General features: G+C 38.1%; 1 protein-coding gene across 2 annotated transcripts in view; it reads right to left on the bottom strand.

The window, feature by feature from the left end:
• Positions 1-18,005: 18,005 nt before the first annotated feature.
• The window catches only part of BCKDHB (branched chain keto acid dehydrogenase E1 subunit beta), a 205,113-nt gene continuing 200,832 nt past the window's right edge, over positions 18,006-22,286 (bottom strand). Inside the window, exons 10-11 of one of the 2 annotated variants that reach the window (XM_043591879.1) lie at positions 20,331-20,479; positions 18,006-18,233 (exon numbers count right to left, since the gene is read on the bottom strand). In XM_043591879.1, coding sequence (XP_043447814.1) covers positions 20,339-20,479 — 141 coding nt within the window. In that variant the 3' untranslated portion in view covers positions 18,006-18,233; positions 20,331-20,338. Of the gene's footprint in view, positions 18,301-20,330; positions 20,480-22,286 lie in introns of both variants that reach the window. The other variant, XM_043591880.1, reaches the window with a different exon arrangement.

Genomic DNA, 22,286 nt, shown 5'->3' with positions numbered 1-22,286 from the left:
AAATTCTACCAGACATTTAAAGCAGAGTGAATACCTATTCTTCTCGAGCTGTTCCAAGAAATAGCAACAGAAGGAAAGCTTCCAGACTCATTCTATGAAGCCAGCAGTACCTTGATTCCCAAACCAGATAAAGATCCCACTAAAAAGAATTACAGTCCAATATCCCTGATGAACATGGATGCAAAAATTCTCAACAAGATATTCAACAGTATATTAAAAGAATTATTCACCATGATCAAGTGGGATTCATTCCTCAGCTGTAGGGCTGGTTCAATATCTGTAAATCAATCAACATGATACATCACATTGATAGAAGAAGGGATAAGAACCATATGATCCCATCAATAGATGCAGAAAAAGTATTTGACAAAATACAGCACCATTCTTAATAAAAACTCTTAAGAAAGTTGGGATAAAAGGAACATACCTTAACATCATAAAGCCATATATGAAAGGCTCATGATATGAGCTAATATCATCCTCAATGGGGAAAAACTGAGAGCTTTCCCCCAGATATCAGGAACACGACAGGGATCAGGAACATGACAGAGATGTCCACTCTCACCACTGTTGTTTAACATAGTGTAGGAAGTCTTAGCCTCAGCAATCAGACAACAAAATGAAATAAAAGGCATCCAAACTGGCAAAGAAGAAGCCAAAGTTTCACTTTTCACAGATGACCTGATATTCTACATGGAAAACCTGAAAGACTCCACCAAAAATCTGCTAGAACTGATACATGAATTCCACAAAGTCACAGGATATAAAGTCAATATACAGAAATCAGTTGCATTTCTATGCACCAATAATGAAGCAGCAGAGAGATATGAAGGAATAGATCCCACTTATAATTGCACCCAGCACCATAAAATACCAAGGAATAAACCTAATCAAAGAGGTAAAAGATCTATACACTAAAGACTATAGAAAACTTATGAAGGAAATTGAAGAAGACACAAAGAAATGGAAAAACATTCCATGCTCATGGATTGGAAGAACAAATATTGTTAAAATGTCGATACTACCCAAAGCAATCTACACATTCAATGCAATCCCAATCAAAATAACACCAGCATTCTTCTCAGAGCTAGAACAAATAATCCTAGTATTTGTATGGAACCACAAAAGATCCCAAATAGCCAAAGTGAAGTTGAAAAAGAAAACCAAAGCTGGAGGCATCACAATCCAGACTTATCCTCCACTACAAAGCTGTAATCATCAAGACAGTATGGTACTGGCAAAAAAACAGGACACATAGACCAATGGAATGAAATATAGAACCCAGAATTGGACCCATAATTGTATGGCCAACTAATCTTTGACAAAGCAGGAAATAATATCCAATGGAAAAAAGAGTCTCTTTAGCAAATGGTGCTGGGAGAACTGGACAGCAAAATGCAGAAGAATGAAACTGGACTACTTTCTTACACAATACACAAAAAGAAACTCAAAATGGATGAAAGGCCTAAATGTGAGACAGGAAACCATCAAACCCTAGAGGAGAAAACAGGCAAAAAACTCTTTACCTCAGCCACACCAACTTCTTACTAGACATGTCTCCAGAGGCAAGGGAAACAAAAGCAAACCTGAACTACTGGAACCTCATCAAGATAAAAAGCTTCTGTACTGCAAAGGAAACAATCGACAAAACTAAAAGGCAACCAACAGAATGGGAGAAGATATTTGCAAAAGACATATCAGATAAAGGGTTAGTATCAAAAATCTATAAAGAACTTACCAAACTCAATACCCAAAAAACAATAATAAATAATCCAATAAATAAATCCAATAAATAAATACCCAAAAAATAATCTGGTGAAGAAATGGGCATTAGACATGAACAGACACCTTTCCAAAGAAGACATCCAGATGGCAAACAGACCCATGAAAAGATGCTCAACATTGCTCATCATCAGGGAAATACAAATCAAAACCACATTGAGATATACCTCAACTGGTCAGATTGGCTATAATTAAGAACTCAAGAAACAACAGATGTTGGCGAGGATGTGGAGAAATGGGAACACTATTGCCTTGTTGGTGGGAATGCAAATTGGTGCAGCTGCTCTGGAAAACAGTGTAGAGGTTCCTCAAAAAATTAAAAGTAGAATTACCCTACAACCCAGCAATAGCACTCCTAGGAATTTATCCAAAGGATACAGGAGTGCTGATTCATAGGGGCACATGTACCCCAATGTTTATAGCAGCACTATCAACAATAGCCAAATTATAGAAAGAGCCCAAATGTCCATCAACTGATAATTGGATAAAGAAGATGTGGTTTATATATATAATGGAATACTACTTGGCTGTGAAAAAAATGAAATCTTGCCATTTGCAACAATGTGGATAAATCTGGAGGGTATTATGCTAAGTGCAGTAAGTCAGTCAGAGAAATACAGATATCATATGTTTTCACTCATATGTGGAATTCGAAAAACTTAACAGAAGACCATAGGGGAATAGAAGGAAAAATAAGTTACAAAGAGAGAGGAAGGCAAACCATAAAAGATTCTTAAACACAGAGAACAACTGAGGGTTGATGGAGACAATGGGGTGGGCGGGGCGGGAGATGGGTGATGGTACTAAGGAGGGCACTTGTTGGGATGAGCACTGGGTGTTGTATGTAAGTGATAAATCACGGAAATCTACTCCTGAAGCCAAGATAGTTAACTTGACAATTAATTATTTAAAACAAAAAAACAATAAGCTTGTAGTTAAACAGGTAATCTACCCAGCTGTCTATGACATGGCATAGCTGTGCTCCTTGTGCCAGTTTTCTCCATTTGCCTCTCTAAATCCATTCTCCATCCTTTTTTGTCCTGCTCTGTTTCCGGAAAGGCTGGCTTCCAGTGAGTGCATCGCCAGGCTACCTTGCCCTATTGGCCTGCAATTGGGTTTGGCTGATGGGAAGCACTGGTAGGCCATCAGGAGGTAGGAGAGACCAGGATATGTATTCTCCTCTCTCCCCATGCTGTTTTGTGAGCAGCCATTCCATTTCTCTGTGGCCACAACTCTTGTCTTTAGTCAGGTAGTCCCTCCTCCATGGCTATAGCTCTCACCAGGACCCTGGACATACCTTCCCCCTTAGTAATGACTTCTCAGAGTTGTCAATTCCTAGATGCTTCACTCTCCCTTCCCAGTTCCTGACATCTGCTCAGACCTTTGTGAATAGTCCCTTTAATATAAAACTCTATTCAGTTAAAACCTATGAATGTGACATCTTTTTTTCTGCTGTAACCCTAACAAACTCTTACACATCTTAATACAAAGTTCAAAACTTTACAAAGGCAGGACACCGGGGTGGCTCAGTCTGTTAAGCATCCAACTCTTGATTTCAGCTCAGGTCAAAAATCTCACAGTTTTTGAATTTGAGCCCCACCTTGGGCTCCGCACTGGTAGTGTGGAATCTGCTTGGGATTCTCTCTCTCCCTCTGTCTCTGCCCTCCTCTGAACATGCTCTCTTCTCTCTCAAAATGAATAAATAAACTTAAAAAAAATTAAAAAAAATCTTTACAAAGGCATTAGTATAGTACTGTAGAAGATGATTTCTTTGTTAACTTTCCCTTCAGAGTTTACCTAACAAATCATTTGTGGATGTGTGTGTGTGTGAGAGAGAGAGAAAGCAATAGAGAGGGAGGGAGAGAGGGATGATAAAAAAAAATGTGTTTTATTTCTGGTTCTGGCAGTAATCAGATGAACAAAAAGACTCTTTAGAACTGATGCTTAGGGACCATGTTTTAAAGAACAGGACAGTTATGCAATGCTTAATACTTGGCTAAGCTTAGTAAAGTATATATTCAGTATTTTATTACTTTGCAGTAAGCATGCTAAAAAAGAAATTCCCTTTTAACATGATATAATTCACAGTCCTCACTTTAACACCGCTGTTATGTTCTCTATTCCTGTGTAAAAAAAACAAATCAGAAGTAACAATAGTTGTAATTATAATACACATAAAATTTTGCATCCTGATTTGTCCACTTAAAAGTATATAATGAGCATGTTTCCATGTTGCTACATAATTTTCATAATCATTACTTGCAAATTCTACATTGTATCTAATCATACAGATGTATCATAAATCACAAACCACTATAGCTCCTTTTTTTTTCCTAGGCAACTTTCCCATAATCTATATGAAAATTGTTACCGTGCACAGAACATCAAATAAATCTGAGAGACATGAGGTCTTTCCTCACAAGAGTAAACCAACTTAGGACTGAAGTATGCTTGCTCCAGGATCTAGAATTGTCTGCAAGACTGGCAGGCAAGTTGGCTGCTGGTCTCTGTGTACTGAGAAACAGAGCAGCTTTGTGCAGAAGCCTATTCTCAGAGAAGAGGGAGGTAGGGAACCAGACATAGACCAGTGGCAGGGCTTGAGCCCCAGGAAGGGACAGAGGTTCTACGGCCAATTGATCTCTTTCACCAAATATCCATGAGAGACTGGGGGCACATGGCCACACTATCTTGGGATCCATGTATCTCAATGGGAGATGAGAGACTTTCCTGCGTCCAGGGAGAACACAGCACTCTCAGGACTCCAGGAACCCAATGAATAGCATTAATAGCAAATGCTATGTGGGAGGCTCTGAAGGGACATTCAGGGCAGTAAGTGCCAGCTGCAGGTGACCCCTGAGATAGTAGCAACCCCAAGGAGACTCCCATAACAGCTAGCAGCAGATATTTCTGCAGGGAACTGGAGCCAGAACCAAAGAAGCATGGACTCCACTTGGTTGTTCAAATGACTGTTGTAAAGCAACCCTCCAGCAAATCCCCTAAATAAAGAAACTTCTACGAGGCTGTCTAGCAGTTGGGACAAAATTGTTTTAAACAACACTTCTTGTTACCATTAGTAGGGCTTTAAGATTTCCTCCGGGTTAAGGCAGTCTAGGAAAGGTGAATTGTACTTTACAATTTTTATGTTAGATGGAAGGTACGCGGACATTCACTACATTGTTCTTTAACTTCTGAAGTATTTCACATAAAAGATGAAGGGTGAAAGCAAACATATGATTTAACAGAAGGAAGGTAAATATAAGGAATTTGCACAAAGTGTTCTCAAAAAAAAAATTGCTATTGGACTGACAATAGGCATTTTAAATTTCTCTGAAAAAGAAAATTCCCAAGGGCTGTTTTTCAGCCATATGGGTAAGTTTAACAACAGTTCTAAGGTCTCATGACAGCAGTAAAGAATTTTATATGAATAAGCCCCAAAGAGTACATCTTCTAAAAGACAGATGCTGTGGAACTGCTCATTTTCCTGGCCTAAGGGAAGGTTGCAGGCATTCAACTTTTGTAGACTGAAAGTCTGAATTCATTTATTTTATGGCTAAGACACTTGACATTAATACACCAGTATTTGCAGCTAATTTGCATGTTGTAGATAAGAAAAAATATCAAGCACAATACCTATAGGAGTCCCAAAGGTGGAGAGTTTTATTCAAGTATATTTTGTTAAAAACACATGGGCATTCTCTTGTCAAACTGAATGCATTTCAAAGCATTTAGAATGATTGAATTAGAATGTGTTTGGTTGCAAACAACCGAAATTCAGCTTAGAACAAAGAAATAGTTTATTGTTAAGATCCTGGGGTAATTCTTCATGAAAGGAAATATGGAACCATGAGGCTGTACACGGCAGAAGAGGAGCTGGCCTTGGGGGTGACTGATTCCAGAGACTGAAATCTGGCCAGGACAGACTCCATCCTGTGCTGCAGCCTTCCTCAGTCCAAGGATTCTGTTCTTTTTCAGATAATGATGGTAGCCATGGGTCCCTCCAGAATAACATCTTTTCAGATCCATTTGTTTGAAAAATCCTGAAGAAGAGCTCTGATTGGCCCAATTTTGGTCACCTTCTATCCTGCAACTAGCCATTGTGAAATGGTGTCCTACCATTGCACACCTCAAGTCTACCTTGCAGGCTCAAGTCTACCTTGCAAGGCTACCTTGCAGCCTCAAGTCTACAGACTCTACTAACCACAAAGAAGGGGATTATAGCACAGCTAGGGCCACTGGGAGGATAACCCTGAGCCAGGATGACCTTTCATTTGTGACGCTAAGAACAGAAATTAAGAAAATAGAGGGAGGAGCCAAGACGGCAAAACAGCATGGAAGTTTTTTGTGTATCTTGTGTCCATGAAATACAGCCAGAACAACACTAAACCATCCTGCACACCTAGAAAACTGATTGGAGGATTAACACAACAATCTGCACAACCTGAGCCATAGAATTCAGCAGGTACACGGTGCGGAGAGGTGAATTTGGGGAGTGAGAAGATGCAGCGGGCAGGGAGCCGCTTTTGCAGGTGGAGAGAGGATGGAGACAGGGGGTGGGGGATGGGGGGGACAATACAGGAAAAGCACCCCTCCCCAAAAGCAGTTGGAGAGAAAGTAGAAAATTGGAAAGAGCCGCAGGGACTAAACTAAAAAGGGAGAAAGGAGAAAGGAGAGGGTTTAAATTCCATTAAGACTGTAAACAAGGGAAGCGCAAAGTCTGCAACTCTGCAGCTCGATACCTGGCGGTGCTCTGGAGGGAAGGGCAAATCCCCAGGAACAGAATGGGGTCTGGGAGGTTCTCAGGCCACACGGGGAAAAGCGGTTCCACTGCTGGTAGGACATTTGGTAGAGACTGTTGAAGCCACCTGGTCCCAGCAGACTCCAGAAAATGGCCACATTTGCTGATGCTGGAACAAGGTTGTTAAGGGCGAAGCCTGGTCCCTGATGTGAGTTGTGATTTTCCATAATCCCGGAAACGCTGCTGCTACACTATCTCGCGAGTTTTTTCCGGGGCAGGCTGGCACCCAGCCATAGTCTCGGGGCACCAGCAGCAGCAGGGTCCAGCAGGCATTCCTGGGTGCAGCCGGCATTCGGCCATTGCTCAGTGAGACCCTCCCACAGAGGGGCTGAACAGGTGAAAGCTGCAATCCTTCAGAAGTAAGGGGCTGGGGAAAACAGCCGTATCTGAGACAAAACTCGGGAGAGAGGTACTGCCTGGGGCCTGGTCACAGAGAGTGGAAAAGCGGGAGTGGATGAAAGCTGAAGACAGAGGTCGGGTGCGCGATCGCTGATCCCGGAGAACAGACCGGGTACCTGGGTGGAGCCATTTTCGCCGCTCCTGCACATGCGCATACACACCTACAGCACCACAACACTACACCCCAGTAGGCTAGCAGCGCCATGTAGTGGAGAGCGGAGCAGTTACACTGAGTCCCGCCCAACTGGGCCAACCTCACTCTTCAAGAACACAAGTTTCACTGCCTACTTAGTTTATGGACTATAAAGCGCTTCATAGTCTGACTTATAGGGAAAAACGAAGTAATTTCTGTCCTATTTCAATCTGTCAGCAGGTCCATCTATTCAATTTCCTTTCCTTTCTTTTTTTTTCTTTTTCACTTCTTTTTCTTGAATACAGAAAGAGAAAAAATCATTTTTATTTTCACTTATTAAAAATATTTTTCTTTAATTTCTTTACTATATTTTTTACTTTTGTGTAAATTTTTTCACATTCTATTTTCCTTCCATCATTTTTTTTAGTCTACTTCAGTGTATTCACTTTTTCAAATTTGCAAATGATTTCCTTTTTTTCTTTCCCTTTTCTTTTTCATTTCTTTTCTTTTTCTTGAATGCAGAAAGAGAAAACCTTCATTTTTATTTCAATTTCTATTAAAAATATTTTTCCTTAATTTTACTATTTTTTTGCTTTTATGTAAATTTTTTCAAATTCTATTTTACTTCCATCATTTTATTTTAGTCTACTAGAGTGTATTCACTTTTTCAAATTTTCAAGTGATTTCCTTTTTTTTAATCTTTTTTCTCTTTTTTGTTTCCTTTCTTTTTCTTGAATACAGAAAGAGAAAAAACATTTTTATTTTTAATTTTTATTAAAAATATTTTTCTTTAATTTATTTCTACTATATTCTTTACTTTTGTGTAAATTTTTTCAAATTCTATTTTACTCCCATCATTTCATTTTAGTCTACCTCAGTGCATTCATTTTTTCAAATTCTCAAACTATTCCCTCTCCCCCCCCTTTTTTTTCTCTAATCTGTTAAACCACTTTCAACACCCAGACCAAAACACACCTAGGATCTAGCATCATTTATTCAATTTTTGTGTGTATGGGGGGGGGGGCTAATTTTTTAATTTTAATATTTTTTTAATTTTAATTTTTATACTTCAATAATTCCTTTTCTCCCTTAAAAATGACAAAATTAAGGAATTCACCCCAAAATAAAGAGCACAAAGAAACAACAGCCAGGGATTTAACCAACACAGATACAAGCAAGATGTCTGAACCAGAATTTAGAATCACGATAATAAGAATACTAGTTGGAATCGAAAATAGATTAGAATCCTTTTTTTGCAGAGATAAAAGAAATAAAATATACTCAGAATGAAATAAAAAATGCTATAACTGAGCTGCAATCATAGATGGATGCCACAGCGACAAGGATGGGTGAGGCAGAACAGAGAATCAATGATATAGAGGACAAACTTATACAGAATAATGAAGCAGAAAAAAAGAGGGAGATTGAGGCAAAAGAGCATGATGTAAGAATTAGAGAAATCAGTGACTCATTAAAAAGGAACAGCATCAGAATCATAGGGGTCCCAGAAGAGGAAGAGAGAGAAATAGGGATAGAAGGGTTATGTGAGCAAATCATAGCAGAAAACTTTCCTAACCTGGGGAAAGACACAGACATCAAAATCCAGGAATCACAGAGGACCCCCATTAGATTCAACAAAAACCGACCATCAACAAGGCATATCATAGTCAAATTCACAAAATACTCAGGCAAGGAGAGAATGTTGAAAGCAGCAAGGGAAAAAAAGTCCCTAACCTACAAGGGAAGACAGATCAGGTTAGCAGCAGACCTATCCACAGAAACTTGGCAGGCCAGAAAGGAGTGGCGCGATATATTCAGTGTGCTGAATCAGAAAAATATGCAGGCAAGAATTCTTTATCTAGCAAGGCTGTCATTCAAAACAGAAGGAGAGATAAAAAGTTTCCCAGACAAACAAAAATTAAATGAGTTGGTGACCACTAAACCAGCCCTGCAAGAAATTTTAAGGGGGACTCTCTGAGTGGAGAAAAGATGAAAAAAAATTATATATATATCTCAAAAGCAACAAAGATTAGAAAAGACCAGAGAAAACCACCAGAAACTCCAACTCTACAAGCATCATAATGGCAATAAATTCATATCTTTCAGTACTCACTCTAAATGTCAATGGACTCAATGCTCCAATCAAAAGACATGGGGTAACAAAATGGATAAGAAAACAAGACCCATCTATATGCTGTTTACAAGAGACCTACTTTAGACTTAAAAACAACTTCAGATTTAAAATAAGGGGATGGAGAACCATCTATCATGCTAATGGTCAATAAAAGAAAGCCGGAGTAGCCATACTTATATCAGACGATCTAGACTTTAAAATAAAGACTGTATCAAGAGATGCAGAAGGGCATTATATCATAATCAAGGGGTCTATCCACCAAGAAGACCTAACAATTGTAAACATTTATGCACCCAGTGTGGGAGAACCCAAATATATCAATCAATTAATCACAAACATAAAGAAACTCATCAATAGTAATACCATAATAGTAGGAGACTTCAACACCCCCCTCACAGCAATGGACAGATCATCTAATCAAAAAATCAACAAGGAAACAATGGCTTTGAATGACACACTGGACAAGATGGACTTATCAGATATATTCAGAACATTTCATCCTAAAGCAGCAGAATATACATTCTCCTCCAGTGCACATGGAACGTTCTCCAGAATAGACCATATACTGGGACACAAATCAGCCCTAAGTAAGTACAAAAAGATCGAGATCATATCGTGCATATTTTCAGACCACAACACTATGAAACTCGAAATCAACCACAAGAAAAAATTTGGAAAGGTAACAAATACTTGGAGACTGAAGAACATCCTACTAAAGAATGAATGGGCCAACCAAACAGTTAAAGAGGAAATTTAAAAGTATATGGAAGCCAATGAAAATGATAACACCACAACCCCAAACCTCTGGGACGCAGCAAAGGCGGTCATAAGAGGAAAGTATGTAGCAATCCAGGCCTTCCTAAAGAAGGAAGAAAGATCTCAGATACACAACCTAACCTTCTGCCTTAAGAAGCTGGAAAAAGAACAGCAAATAAAACCCCAAAACAGCAGAAGACAGGAAATAATATAGATTAGAGCAGAAATTAATACTATCGAAGCCAAACAAACAAACAAACAAACAAACATAACAAAACCAGTAGAACAGATCAATGAAACCAGAAGCTGGTTCTTTGAAAGAATTAACAAAATTGATAAACCACCAGCCAGTATGATCAAGAAGAAAAAGGAAAGGACCCAAATAAATAAAATCAAGAATGAAAGAGGAGATCACAACCAATACAGCAGAAATACAAACAATAATAAGAGAATATTACAAGCAATTATATACCAATAAAAATGGGCAATCTGGAAGAAATGGACAAATTCCTAGAAACATATACACTACCAAAACTGAAACAGGAAGAAATAGAAAATTTGAACAGACCCATAAGGAGGAAGGAAATCAAATTAGTAATCAAAAATCTGCCAAAAAACAAGAGTCCAGGGCCAGATGGCTTTCCAGGGGAATTCTACCAAACATTTAAGGAAGAGTTAACACCTATTCTTTTGAAACTGTTCTAAAAAATAGAAATAGAAGGAAAACTTCCAAACTCTTTCTAAGAAGCCAGCATTACCTTGATTCCAAAACCAGACAGAGATCCCACTAAAAAGGAGAACTATAGACCAATTTCCCTGATGAACATGGATGCAAAAATCCTCAACAAGATTGTTAGCCAACCAGCTCCAACATACATTAAAAAAATTATTCACTATGACCAAGGGATTTATACCTGGGATGCAGGGCTGGTTCAATAGCCACAAAACAATTAACGTGATTCATCATATCAATAAAAGAAAGGACAAGAACCATATGATCCTCTCAATTGATGCAGAGAAAGCATTTGACAGAATACAGCATCCTTTCTTGATAAAAACCCTCAAGAAAGTAGGGATAGAAGGAGCATACCTCAAGATCATAAAGCCATACATGAACCACCCAACGCTAACATTATCCTCAACAGGGAAAACCTGAGAGCCTTCCCCCTAAGGTCAGGAACAAGACAGGAATGTCCACTCTTGCCACTGTTATTCAACATAGTATTGGAAGCCTTAGCCTCTGCAATCAGACCACACAAAGAAATAAAAGATATCCAAATTGGCCAGGAGGAGGTCAAACTTTCACTCTTCGCAGATGACATGATACTCTATATGGAAAACCCACAAGATTCCACCAAAAAACTGCTAGAATTGGTTCATGAATTCAGCAAAGTTGCAGGATATAAAATCAACTCACAGAAATCGGTTGCATTCCTATACACCAACAATGAAGTGACAGAAAGAGAAATCAAGGAATTGATCCCATTTACAGTTGCACAAAAAACCATAAGATACCTAGGAATAAATCTAACCAAAGAAGTTAAAAATCTATACACTGAAAATTATAGAAAGCTTATGAAAGAAATTGAAGAAGACGCACAAAAAAATGGAAAAATATTCCATGCTCCTGGATAGGAAGAACAAATATTGTTAAAATGTTGATACTATCCAAACCAATCTGCATATTCAATGCAATTCCTATCAAAGTAACACCAGCATTCTTCACAGAGCTAGAACAAATAATCCTAAAATTTGTATGGAACCAGAAAAGACCCCGAATAGCCAAAGCAGTCTTGAACTAGAAAACCAAAGCAGGAGGGATCACAATCCCAGACTTCCAGCTATACTACAAAGCTGTAATCATCAAGACAGTATGGAACTGGCACAAGAACAGACACTCAGATCAATCGAACAGAATAGAGAACCCAGAAATGGACCCACAAACGAATGGCCAACTAATCTTAGACAAAGCAGGAAAGAATATCCAATGGAATAAAGACAGTCTCTTCAGTAAGTGCTGCTGGAAAAACTGGATAGCAACATGCAGAAGAATGAACCTGGACCACTTTCTTACACCATACACAAAAATAAACTCAAAATGGATGAAAGACCTCAATGTAAGACAGGAAGCCATCAAAATCCTCAAGGAGAAAGCAGGAAAAAACATAGGTAGATGTTTTAAATGACCAAGAAAACATTTCAAAAATAATTATTCTAACTCTTTAGTCACTGTATCTTCTGAAAATTTTATAGTATAATAAAATATTTATGGTAGCCAACTAGGCTTCAGCAAGAAACTGAAGGACTTTAAGCAAAACAAGACCTTAGTAATCATTTTCTTAAAGTGATGGACTAAAATATCCTAAAAACAAAGACATTTACTTATCAATACTATTGGTGAACAATTAGGTTATACTAAATAATTTCCTCCCATCAAAGGACCTGACAGGATTAGCCATTGTAGGACCAGCCATTATGTGGCCTTTATTTGCTGATATTATGATAGGAAAAGATAAGATTCAGTAGGCAGAAAGGGAGAGGCTAGGACTTGAAGGTCCTTGGGTGGGGAAAAACACACATTTTGGGACACTGCTGGGAGCCTCTGACCGCAAGCCAACTCCCTGAGGCGTAAGGTTCCTCTTCAGAATGTAGCAGACACCACTTACTCCCCCTCAGGTTTCCTTCAGGAATTTGACCTAACTAAAAATAAGTAGTAGACCCTAATACGTACCCACAAGGAATGGTATGGCCATAGACCACCTCTCATACAATGGAAATGAGCCAATCGAAAATGATTAGGCATTTAGAGTTACCTAGCCAATAAGGTAGGACCTGAGAAGAAAGAAGGGGAAAGGAAAGGGGCCAAGCAAAATCCTATAAAACAAGGCCCCTTGCCTATAGTTTCGGGCATCCACTTTCAAATACTCCTTTTCTGTAAAGAGAGCTTTTGTACAAGTCTTACTTTTTTTTTAATGTTTATTTTCATTTTTGAGAGAGACAGAGCATGAGCAGGTGAGGGGCAGAGAGACCGAGAGACATAGAATCCAAAGCAGGCTCCAGGCTCTGAGCTGTCAGCACAGAACCCAAAGTGGGGCTTGAACTCACTAACTGTGAAATCATGACCTGAGCTGAAGTCAGATGCTTAACCGACTGAGCCACCAAGGCGTTCCTACTATTCTTACTCTCTAATCTTATACTCTGATAAACTTTTGCCTGCTTCTCATTTTATTCTGTGTCTACTTCTTCATTCTTCCAAGGGGTGAGAGAGAGAACCCTGGACATTGAGGTAAAAAAAAAATCCTGCAACTATATCATAATTACATAAAAAACATATGTAATATTCTTTCACATGGTACAGACATTAAAAAATGAAAGAAAACTTCCATTTTGATGAAAAAATAATTTTTCTCTTACAATTTATTTTTCCCATTTGGAACTTTCTGCTTTTATTTGCTTTTTATTTTCTTTATTCTATTTTCTTGTTTTTTAAAATTATTATTCTTGGGGCGCCTGGGTGGCGCAGTCGGTTAAGCGTCCGACTTCAGCCAGGTCACGATCTCGCGGTCTGCGAGTTCGAGCCCCGCGTCAGGCTCTGGGCTGATGGCTCAGAGCCCGGAGCCTGCTTCCAATTCTGTGTCTCCCTCTCTCTCTGCCCCTCTCCCGTTCATGCTCTGTCTCTCTCTGTCCCAAAAATAAAAATAAAAATAAAAACGTTGAAAAATAAAATTATTATTCTTGAGCTTCTTCCTCCTTTATTCTTGCAATCATGGATTTCTACTTTTCTCTTGAAAAGATTTAAAGTCTACGATTTGACCTCTGAGTAAAATCTTGGCTGAAGCATATCAGTGATATTAAGTTGTCAATATTTTGTATTGTTTTACATTTCCTCCTTGGTTCCATAGTTACTTAGCTGGATATGTTTTTATTCTAAGTAGTTACAAATGTTTGTTATTAATTTGGAATATGGAGGAAAAACATGGTGCTTTTTAATACTTTTTTTTTTTTGCTTTTTAATATTTTTCTGTGTACCTTAGTATTCGATCAATTTTTTTTAACTATGTGCGCTTTAAAAGGTGATACAGTCTCTGTTTACAGGGACAAAGTTTAAGATATATTTCTGTTGACTCCATTCTATTATTTATTCCTATCTACTTCATCTAACAAATTTACAGTGGGATCACAAAGTTGTCTTCTACAACTATTCTGTCCATATTTTCCTTTTTATAAGTTCTGCTTAGATTTTTATATTGCACCCTTAGAACAAATAATCTGGGGCACCTGGGTGGCTCAGTCATTTAAGGGTCCAACGTTGACTCAGGTCATGATCTCAAGGTTCATGAGTTTGAGCCCCACATTGGGCTCTGTGCTGTCAGTGCAGTCCCAACTTCAGATCCTCTGTCCCCCTCTCTTTCGGCCCCTCCCTTGCTCATGCTTGTGTGCTCACTCTGTCGCTCAAAAATAAACATTAAAAAAAGAATAACTTAACTGTTATATCTTCCTTGTAGTATATTTTTTGTTACTATTGACTGCATACTTCTCTCCCCTTGTCTTTTACTTTGTCTGATATGAATTCTGCCACGTTTGTGTCTTCATATTTATTTTTTGCCTAACTTTGACTTGTTCATTTTTAAACTTTAACCTCTCTAGGTCAACTTATTTCAAGATCCTTCCTTAGTATATATCATTTAACTGGATTTTGTTTGTTAAGCCACTCTACATTCTTTCTTTTTTAACTAGGGAATTTACCCGGTTATATTTATAGTCATAATTGTTACATTTGGCCTCGCTTTTCCCTACTTTTCTTTCCTTGTTCTTTAAACATTTTTTTTCCCCATTTTCTTTGCTAGGGATGTTTCTTAATTAAGTCTGCATCTTAGAATCTAGCTCAGTACCTGGCCTATGACAAGTATCCACTACAACATTTGTGGAATTAATTAGTAAGTATAGCATAGATGGTTTGTACAATGCTATGAAAGATACACATGCTGCTTTTAACCCTATTAGTGACTAATTTTCGGAGCATTTAGAAACCAATCTTAAACTTTCAAGACTAACAAGAGAATAATAAAGTTCTACTCCTCTTTACTGAAACTGAAGAATTTGGCACTTCTGAATTCCTCTTGGCAAACCTACTACTCTAATCTTTGTCAATTTAAGTCACATTTATTATCACGACCATTTTCTTATTTTTACAATAGGGAACATTTGTTTTGCATAAAAAGGGTAGTTAAGACAATTGTTTTAGATATAGATCTTTTTATTTAACTTGTTTTCATTCTTACTTCCAGTCTTTTCCAGCTATGATTTCCTCATTCTTGTTCTTATTTTCTCCTTTTCCTGGCAAATATCTTTAATTATGATGTTTGGGGAGGTATCAGGTATCAGGGTTTCTAAATCTTTGCCCATGTATGAACATTTTCTATTTCTTTCCAAACTAGATGGCCTCGGGGAGTGTATCAGAGTCTCCAAACCTCACGTCTCTCTGGAAATTCTGACAGGATGGCTTTGGGGTCACGCTTCTCACTCCTCAGCCAAGCATTTCTGCTAAAGGCAACACTGTGTGCCTAGCTGGTTAACACCCATCAGATATATCCTCAGGTATACTTGAAATAGGTACAAGTGTGAGAACCAGTCTTTCAGAATTTAGCATCGTTGACAAGGCTGAGGCCAAGTTTTGTTTCTGCACGGGTAACCCGACTTTCCATTCTGAGGCATTGGATGGGGCTGGGCCAGGGCCATCTCTGTGGCTAGTGCTGAATGGCACTGGGGTTGGCAGCCCCTCCAGAGCCACATGCAGTGGGGCGGGAGTTCCCAACAAATGTTCTCAAACAAACATCAGTGCTGTTACTAGAAGGTGGGGGGTAGGGATGCCTGGCAGCTGGAAACCACACATGTCCACCACAGGCAAGCTGATGGGAAAGGGATTTCACTCAACCAAATGTGGACCCTCTATGGGGTATCTTCTCAGTATTCTTACTCAGAGTTTCTAGATTATGTGACTTAAACCTAAAGGGTTGAACTGAGGTCATTTTCTTGATCTTGTGCTTGTGATCTTGATCTTGTGTTTTTTCCAATGGATACAGGTCTGTACACGTAACTTGGGTAATACCTATCCGTTGTATAGAATGTGGACGTTAATCATGTTTTTTTCCTAAAGGAATTGGGAAGTATGAAGTGTAGAAGATTACCTTCACTTATATATCCATGTTGTCCCAGAGAGTGTGGCCTTCCTGTGCTGAGCTGAGAGTCCTGGGGACTTGGAATTTAGTGTTCATGTAACACCTCCTAGGCGTCTCATTCCACCGTTCTCATTTTTATAGTGTGAAGCATTTGCGTCATGTAAAGAAAATGTACTTATCACAATTATTTAGATGTATATATCCTCTGCCACAAACTGAGTTTAATATTAACTGTAAGCCATTTATTTTGGGAGGGAAAAGGGTGTTTAGTGGTGGGGACTGAAGGGCTAACTGGAAGGGGAAATGCCTTGAAACTCAGGCTCCTAGTGTGTAGATTATCCGCACAGTTGTCTTCATGCTTGCTATTTCAAAACAGAGTAACAGAAAATAAAATTAAAATGGCTTAAGGGAAAATTCTTACAAGACCAGATGAATAGAAGAAATAGTATTTAAAAGATATCAATGGCAATTAACTTAAAATAAGTAGCTTTAACTAAAATTATAAATTATATCAACTAAAAAACCTCGTGCAGCTAAAACAAATATGTTTGAATAGAACCCATTATAGGCCAAGATATGGTTGACTACTGCATATTTCCTGGTTTTCCTAGGCTGACCATGTGAGTTAAGAGTTTCCTGCAAGGATGCCTCATGACTTTGGAGGACAGTGAAAACAAAGTCAAGGTCCATGTTGAGTTTTGGCATCTTAAACTCAGAATGTCTTGTATCATAAGCCAACTGGATTCAGTAAATGTCTTCCAAACTTGTTGCTGACAAATACATCTTTTCCCATTCTATAATATACAGGTGTTTCTATTTTTAAACCAAGCACAGGGCTTTATTTTTACCCTAACAAGTGCTCTGGTTCTTTATTTCAGCCCATTGCTATATAGAATCTGTGATAAAGTGCCTTTAATTTACCTCCAAGTTTCTTGCTAGCTACAAATATCACTGTAGATTTCTGTATCCTCCAAATATATCTGATAAAAATGAACAGAACACAACTTTTTAAATTTTAAAAATTTAAAAAGTTTTAAAGTAAAATAAACATTTGTCATCATAAGAAAATATCCATTATCTTCATAGAGAAAGGAAAATGCTATATGGCCCGATTTCTCTGATTTGTAGGGAGGTGGATCTTTCTGCTGGAACTGGTGAGAACAAACTTTTCTGGAATCTACGGAAGGGGTAACAGACCTCATGGCACCATCTGTGAGGGCCGGGCCCGCAGAGATGAGGTGTTCGGTGAAGGGATTCCTGAGGCTGTTCAGGCCTGTCTCAAACTATGATGAAGGGCAGGGTGAGAGATGAGGGGCCCTGGCAATGTCCCCAGCCCAGAGGTTTCCTCTGCCAGAGCATTTGTTGTTGCTCATCTTGTTCTGCTTTCATCTACATAATAATAGAAAGGGCATGGAAAAAGATATTTGCTTTGCAACATCATGGCAAAAAAAAAAAAAAAAAAAAAAGTTCCAACTGTATCAAAAGCTTGGCAATTTTATAACAAAAAAAGGCTCATACTGTCCAGCTCCCACAATTGGGAAGCGAGGCAGCAAGGATAATCCTGCCACGCCTGCCAGCTTCTGGAGAAAAAGTGAGTATGTCCATCAGTGGATCTTGTTGATACAAGAGAGAAGGACGAGGAAAAATATTCCACAAGTTTCATACATACAACCATCTTAACCACAAAGAACTATAATAAATATAATGAAGTTGAAAATCTGCATTTCTAAACATTTCACTTTCATTCAGATTTAACTGACAAGATAATCTATTACTCTGACTAAAATTCTTTTAACTAATGAAAAAAAAAAAAAGACACATGACCTAAGGACAATCTGATTTTGCTTTATTGAATATTATCCCAATCCAATATTTACAGATGTAATTAAATGGAATTTATAAGACTACCAAGTGGAACATTTAAAAAAGTTAATCTGAGACACTCTTACTGGAAATCATCGATTCATATGTGTTAATACCATAACTAATTTAAAATTTTCAGCCAATATCCAAGGTGGTTCAGTTCATAAAAACTCTTTTCAAGAAGAGAGAAGTCTGAGGAAATAAAAAGAAAAATGTTCAGAAAAATATTTCCGTATCTAGTCACAATCTTCCAGTTTTTCTGTAAAAGAAATTCGATAACAATTATAGACATTCTGTCCACCACGAACTAACAGATTTCTTAACTGCATGACTATTTTCCTCAATGCCATATTTTGCTTTAAGCACAGAAAAACTATTTCTTCTTTTGTCATATTTTCATGATAGGCTTACACATTTTTTTATGTTTAAAAAGAAATATATATCCAAATTTAAATCAGCACCTACATACTATGGCCACACATTATTATTACCTTGACTGTCCATTAGAGATAGTCCATGGAAGGTATAGGATGGACAACAAAGATGGCGTTCCTCTAACCAGTCGTAAGCGTGACTTACTGTAGAAGCCAGTGGCTTTCATAGACATTCAGAGGACACCAGATCTACTATTGTCTGAAAGAACACCAGGGATATGTTCCTGGTGTTTGGGACTAAGGGCCCCAAATTTATATCTGCAACATTGTCAAAATAGAACTGCAAAAAATTGGGGATCACAGTGGCAGATGGGGGGGATTTTTTTCTCTCTCTGTACAAATTTAAAGGTATCTCTCTGCTTTTAGGTGGGCTAGGTTTACTCCTCAAACACAGATTCAAGAATTACAGAATTTCTTATCTTGAAGAAGTATGTGCTTACATTACTACACAGAGTCTATTCTCCTTTTTTCTTAGCAAGATGGTGGTTCTTCAAAATGTATTGTTATTACTATTTTTAGATATTAAAATGTAAATATCACATGTTAATATTCAAACGTTAAATCTAAAATTTAATCCTATCTATGTATTTCAAAAATGTCAAGATAAAATAAAGCAGTGTGTCAGTGATAGTAACTTCTATATTAAAGCCCTGAAAACGAAACGGTTTTTAATGGTATTCATTTTTGCTAGAACAATACTGCCAAAGGGGTAAGCATGACATGAAAAATCATAATGAATAAATATCAGTTTATTATCCACAATTTAAAAACATTCACTTTAAAAGAAAAAAGAAATAAAAACATTCACTTGGGGGAGCCTGGGTGGCTCAGTCGGTTAAGTGTCAGACTCTTGATTTCAGCTCAGGTCCTGATCTCGCAGCACTGTGTTGGGCTCTGTGCTGACAGTGCAGAGCCTGCTTGGGATTTTCTCTCTTTCCCTCTCTCTCTACCCCTCCCCCTTCTCTCAAAATAAATAAATAAACTTTAAAAAAGCCAAAACACATCGCTTCTCGGCCTTTTGGCTAAGATCAAGTGTAAAAAAGCCAAAACATTCACTTGCCAGAAAGGAATCTGGAAATGGCAGTGGTTCTGGATTCTTTTAAGTAAAACTTCCCTATACACAATAAATAAGTTTCCTGCTCAACAAACCTGTTTTTAGATAATACAAATTGTATGTTATGGATCATCATATAGTTTAATTCACTGGAGTCCACATTAATGGTGCTTGAAGGCCCATTTTTAAAAAACAGAAATTAACCCTCTGCATGAACAGTTTAAATAGCTGGTAAAAATATACAGAAATGAGGATAAAACTGGAACCGTGGAGTAAGGTATATTTGCAATCCAACCATGGCACAGAGCATATGCACCTTCCTCTTTATTGATTCCTCAATGTTAATATGTGCACACATCTGTTTTATAGATATCCGATAATACATCAGATAATAATAATCGATGTGTTTCTATTCAATGTAAATATACCACTATGAATGTGACCTTTTTTCTTAAGTCCACATTTTGTTTTAGAAATTGCCAACACATTGATGACCATTGCCATTGGTTAATAGTACATTCATGGGTGGGGCGCTTGGGTGGCTCAGGTAGTTAAGCGTCTGACTTTGGCTCAGGTCATTATCTCAGGGTTCGTGGGTTCGAGCCCCGTGTTGGGCTCTGTGCTGACAGCTCGGAGCCTGGAGCCTGCTTCGGATTCTGTATCTCCCTCTCTCTCTGCCCCTCCCCCATTCGTGTTCTGTCTCTTTCTCTCAAAAATAAATAAACTTTAAAAAAATTTCATAAAAATGGTACATTCATGAGAGTGGCATGCTAGCTTTCTCAAAATGCAGGGCAGACTTACCAATATGGTTAATAGTTGATCATTTTTCGGAGGGCATCATAGCACTTCCATTTGTCTGGGATGTAGAATGGCTCAAAAATGTGAGGAAATGGTGTGTCATACCCACATACTCTTGATATAGGAGCCTCTAGGTTCAGGAAACATTCTTCCTGCAGAGAAGAACACAGATAGTTAACTTCAAGAATATTCTCTTTTATTCACAGAGATGAAATATTTTCATTTAGAATACAGTTTTATCCAAGGGCATTAAAATAATTAAGTATATTTTAATGTAAAAAAAAGTTAAAAAATAAAGTAACAAACAGCATGTTGGGCTCAATCCCAATTTTACTTAAAATGTTTTCATCTACAGGCATTTGAATTTATGCCTACACATACCTCTACTGCTTAAGTCTAATTGGGATTATACCAAACACGCTGTCCTACAAATACAAGTGTAAGTCATGACAAAATCATAATGAAATGTTCACAGGAAACTCTGCGGCTTGAAATTAGTGATGGTATATGTTTTTTCTTGTTTCCTGTGTTTTTCAAGTTGTGTATGCAATGGACATGCATTATGTTCATAATCTATGTTTGTAATTATTCTACACAGCCACACTGAACATCTACCAGTTACTTAGCTGTGCCTGCATTCTCTCATGGCTAGGCTTCTGTAGATGCTGATGGTCCCCTGCCCAAGTCACTGCCCAAGCCCATCACTCTCTGCCTGACTGATGTGTGCACATCTCTCAGATATCATGTTAGGAGTCACCTCTGCTGGGAAGCCTTCCTTGGTGGCACTTCCCCAACCCTATACCACTGATAAGAGAGGGGCTTCTGCCCTGAGCTCTCGCAGAACTGAACTCAGAAAGATCAGCAAGTTGCCTAATTGTCTGTCTCTCCTGAGAGACAATGAACTCCATGAAGCTAGAGCTCTGGTTCAAAAACGTAAAATCCCAACCACAGAAGAATCCTGTAGGAAATTATCTTTGGGGGAAAAAAAAAGTTATTCAGGTGGCAAATTCATACTTAAAATTTTTAGGAGGTTAAAAAAATCTGAAGATATATGATTAAACTATTGCTATGAAAATGATATTAATGTTACCATTCACAGCTATTACCTCAAATTAAACCTTAGGTGTTTTCCGAATGTTGCCAGAAAGAAGGGGAGTGGAGGTGTTGAGCAAAGTGAGAGGGAGGTACAGGCCTCCAGTTAGAGAATGAGGTAAGTCACGGGAATAAGAAGCAGAGTGTAAGGAACACAGTCAATGATACTGTAATAGACATGTAATGGAAGGCAGCCACACTTGTGGAGAACATAGCATGATGTATAAACTTGTCAAATTACTAAGTTGCATGACTGAAACAAATGTAGCACCGTGTGTCAGCTACACTAAAACAAAACAAAACAAGAGCAACAACAACAGAACCCTTAGGTTTTTTTATGCACCTGCATTCTACATTACTTTGCTTTACAAAGGATTTGAGGTTCACCTTTCCTTACGTATTTTACTTAACTGCACTTTATTTTTTTTGCTTAACACAAATGTTTTATTTTTTTAAAGTTTTCATTTAAATTCCAGTTAACATACAGTATAATATTAGTTTCAGGTGTACAATACAGTGACTCAACACTTCTGTACAATAGCCGGTGCTCATCACAAGTGCACTCTTTAATCCCCATCACCTATTTCACCCCTCCTCCCCACCCACTGACCCCTCTGGTAACCATCAGTTTGTCCTCTATAGTTAAGAATCTGTTTCTTGATTTGCCTCTCTCCTTTGTTTCTTAATTTTCACATATGACCGAAATCATATGGAATTTGTCTTTCTCTAACTTATTTCACTTAGCATAATACTCTCTAGCTCCATCCACATCGTCGCAGATGATAAGATTTCATTCCTTTTTATGGCTGAGCAATATTCCATTGTGTGTGTGTGTGTGTGCATGTGTGTATATATGATTTAAAAATA

Source organism: Prionailurus bengalensis, chromosome B2 (genome assembly GCF_016509475.1).
Source record: "Prionailurus bengalensis isolate Pbe53 chromosome B2, Fcat_Pben_1.1_paternal_pri, whole genome shotgun sequence".
NCBI classification, from domain to species: domain Eukaryota; kingdom Metazoa; phylum Chordata; class Mammalia; order Carnivora; family Felidae; genus Prionailurus; species Prionailurus bengalensis.
This window is presented reverse-complemented; position numbering and strand designations above follow the sequence as displayed.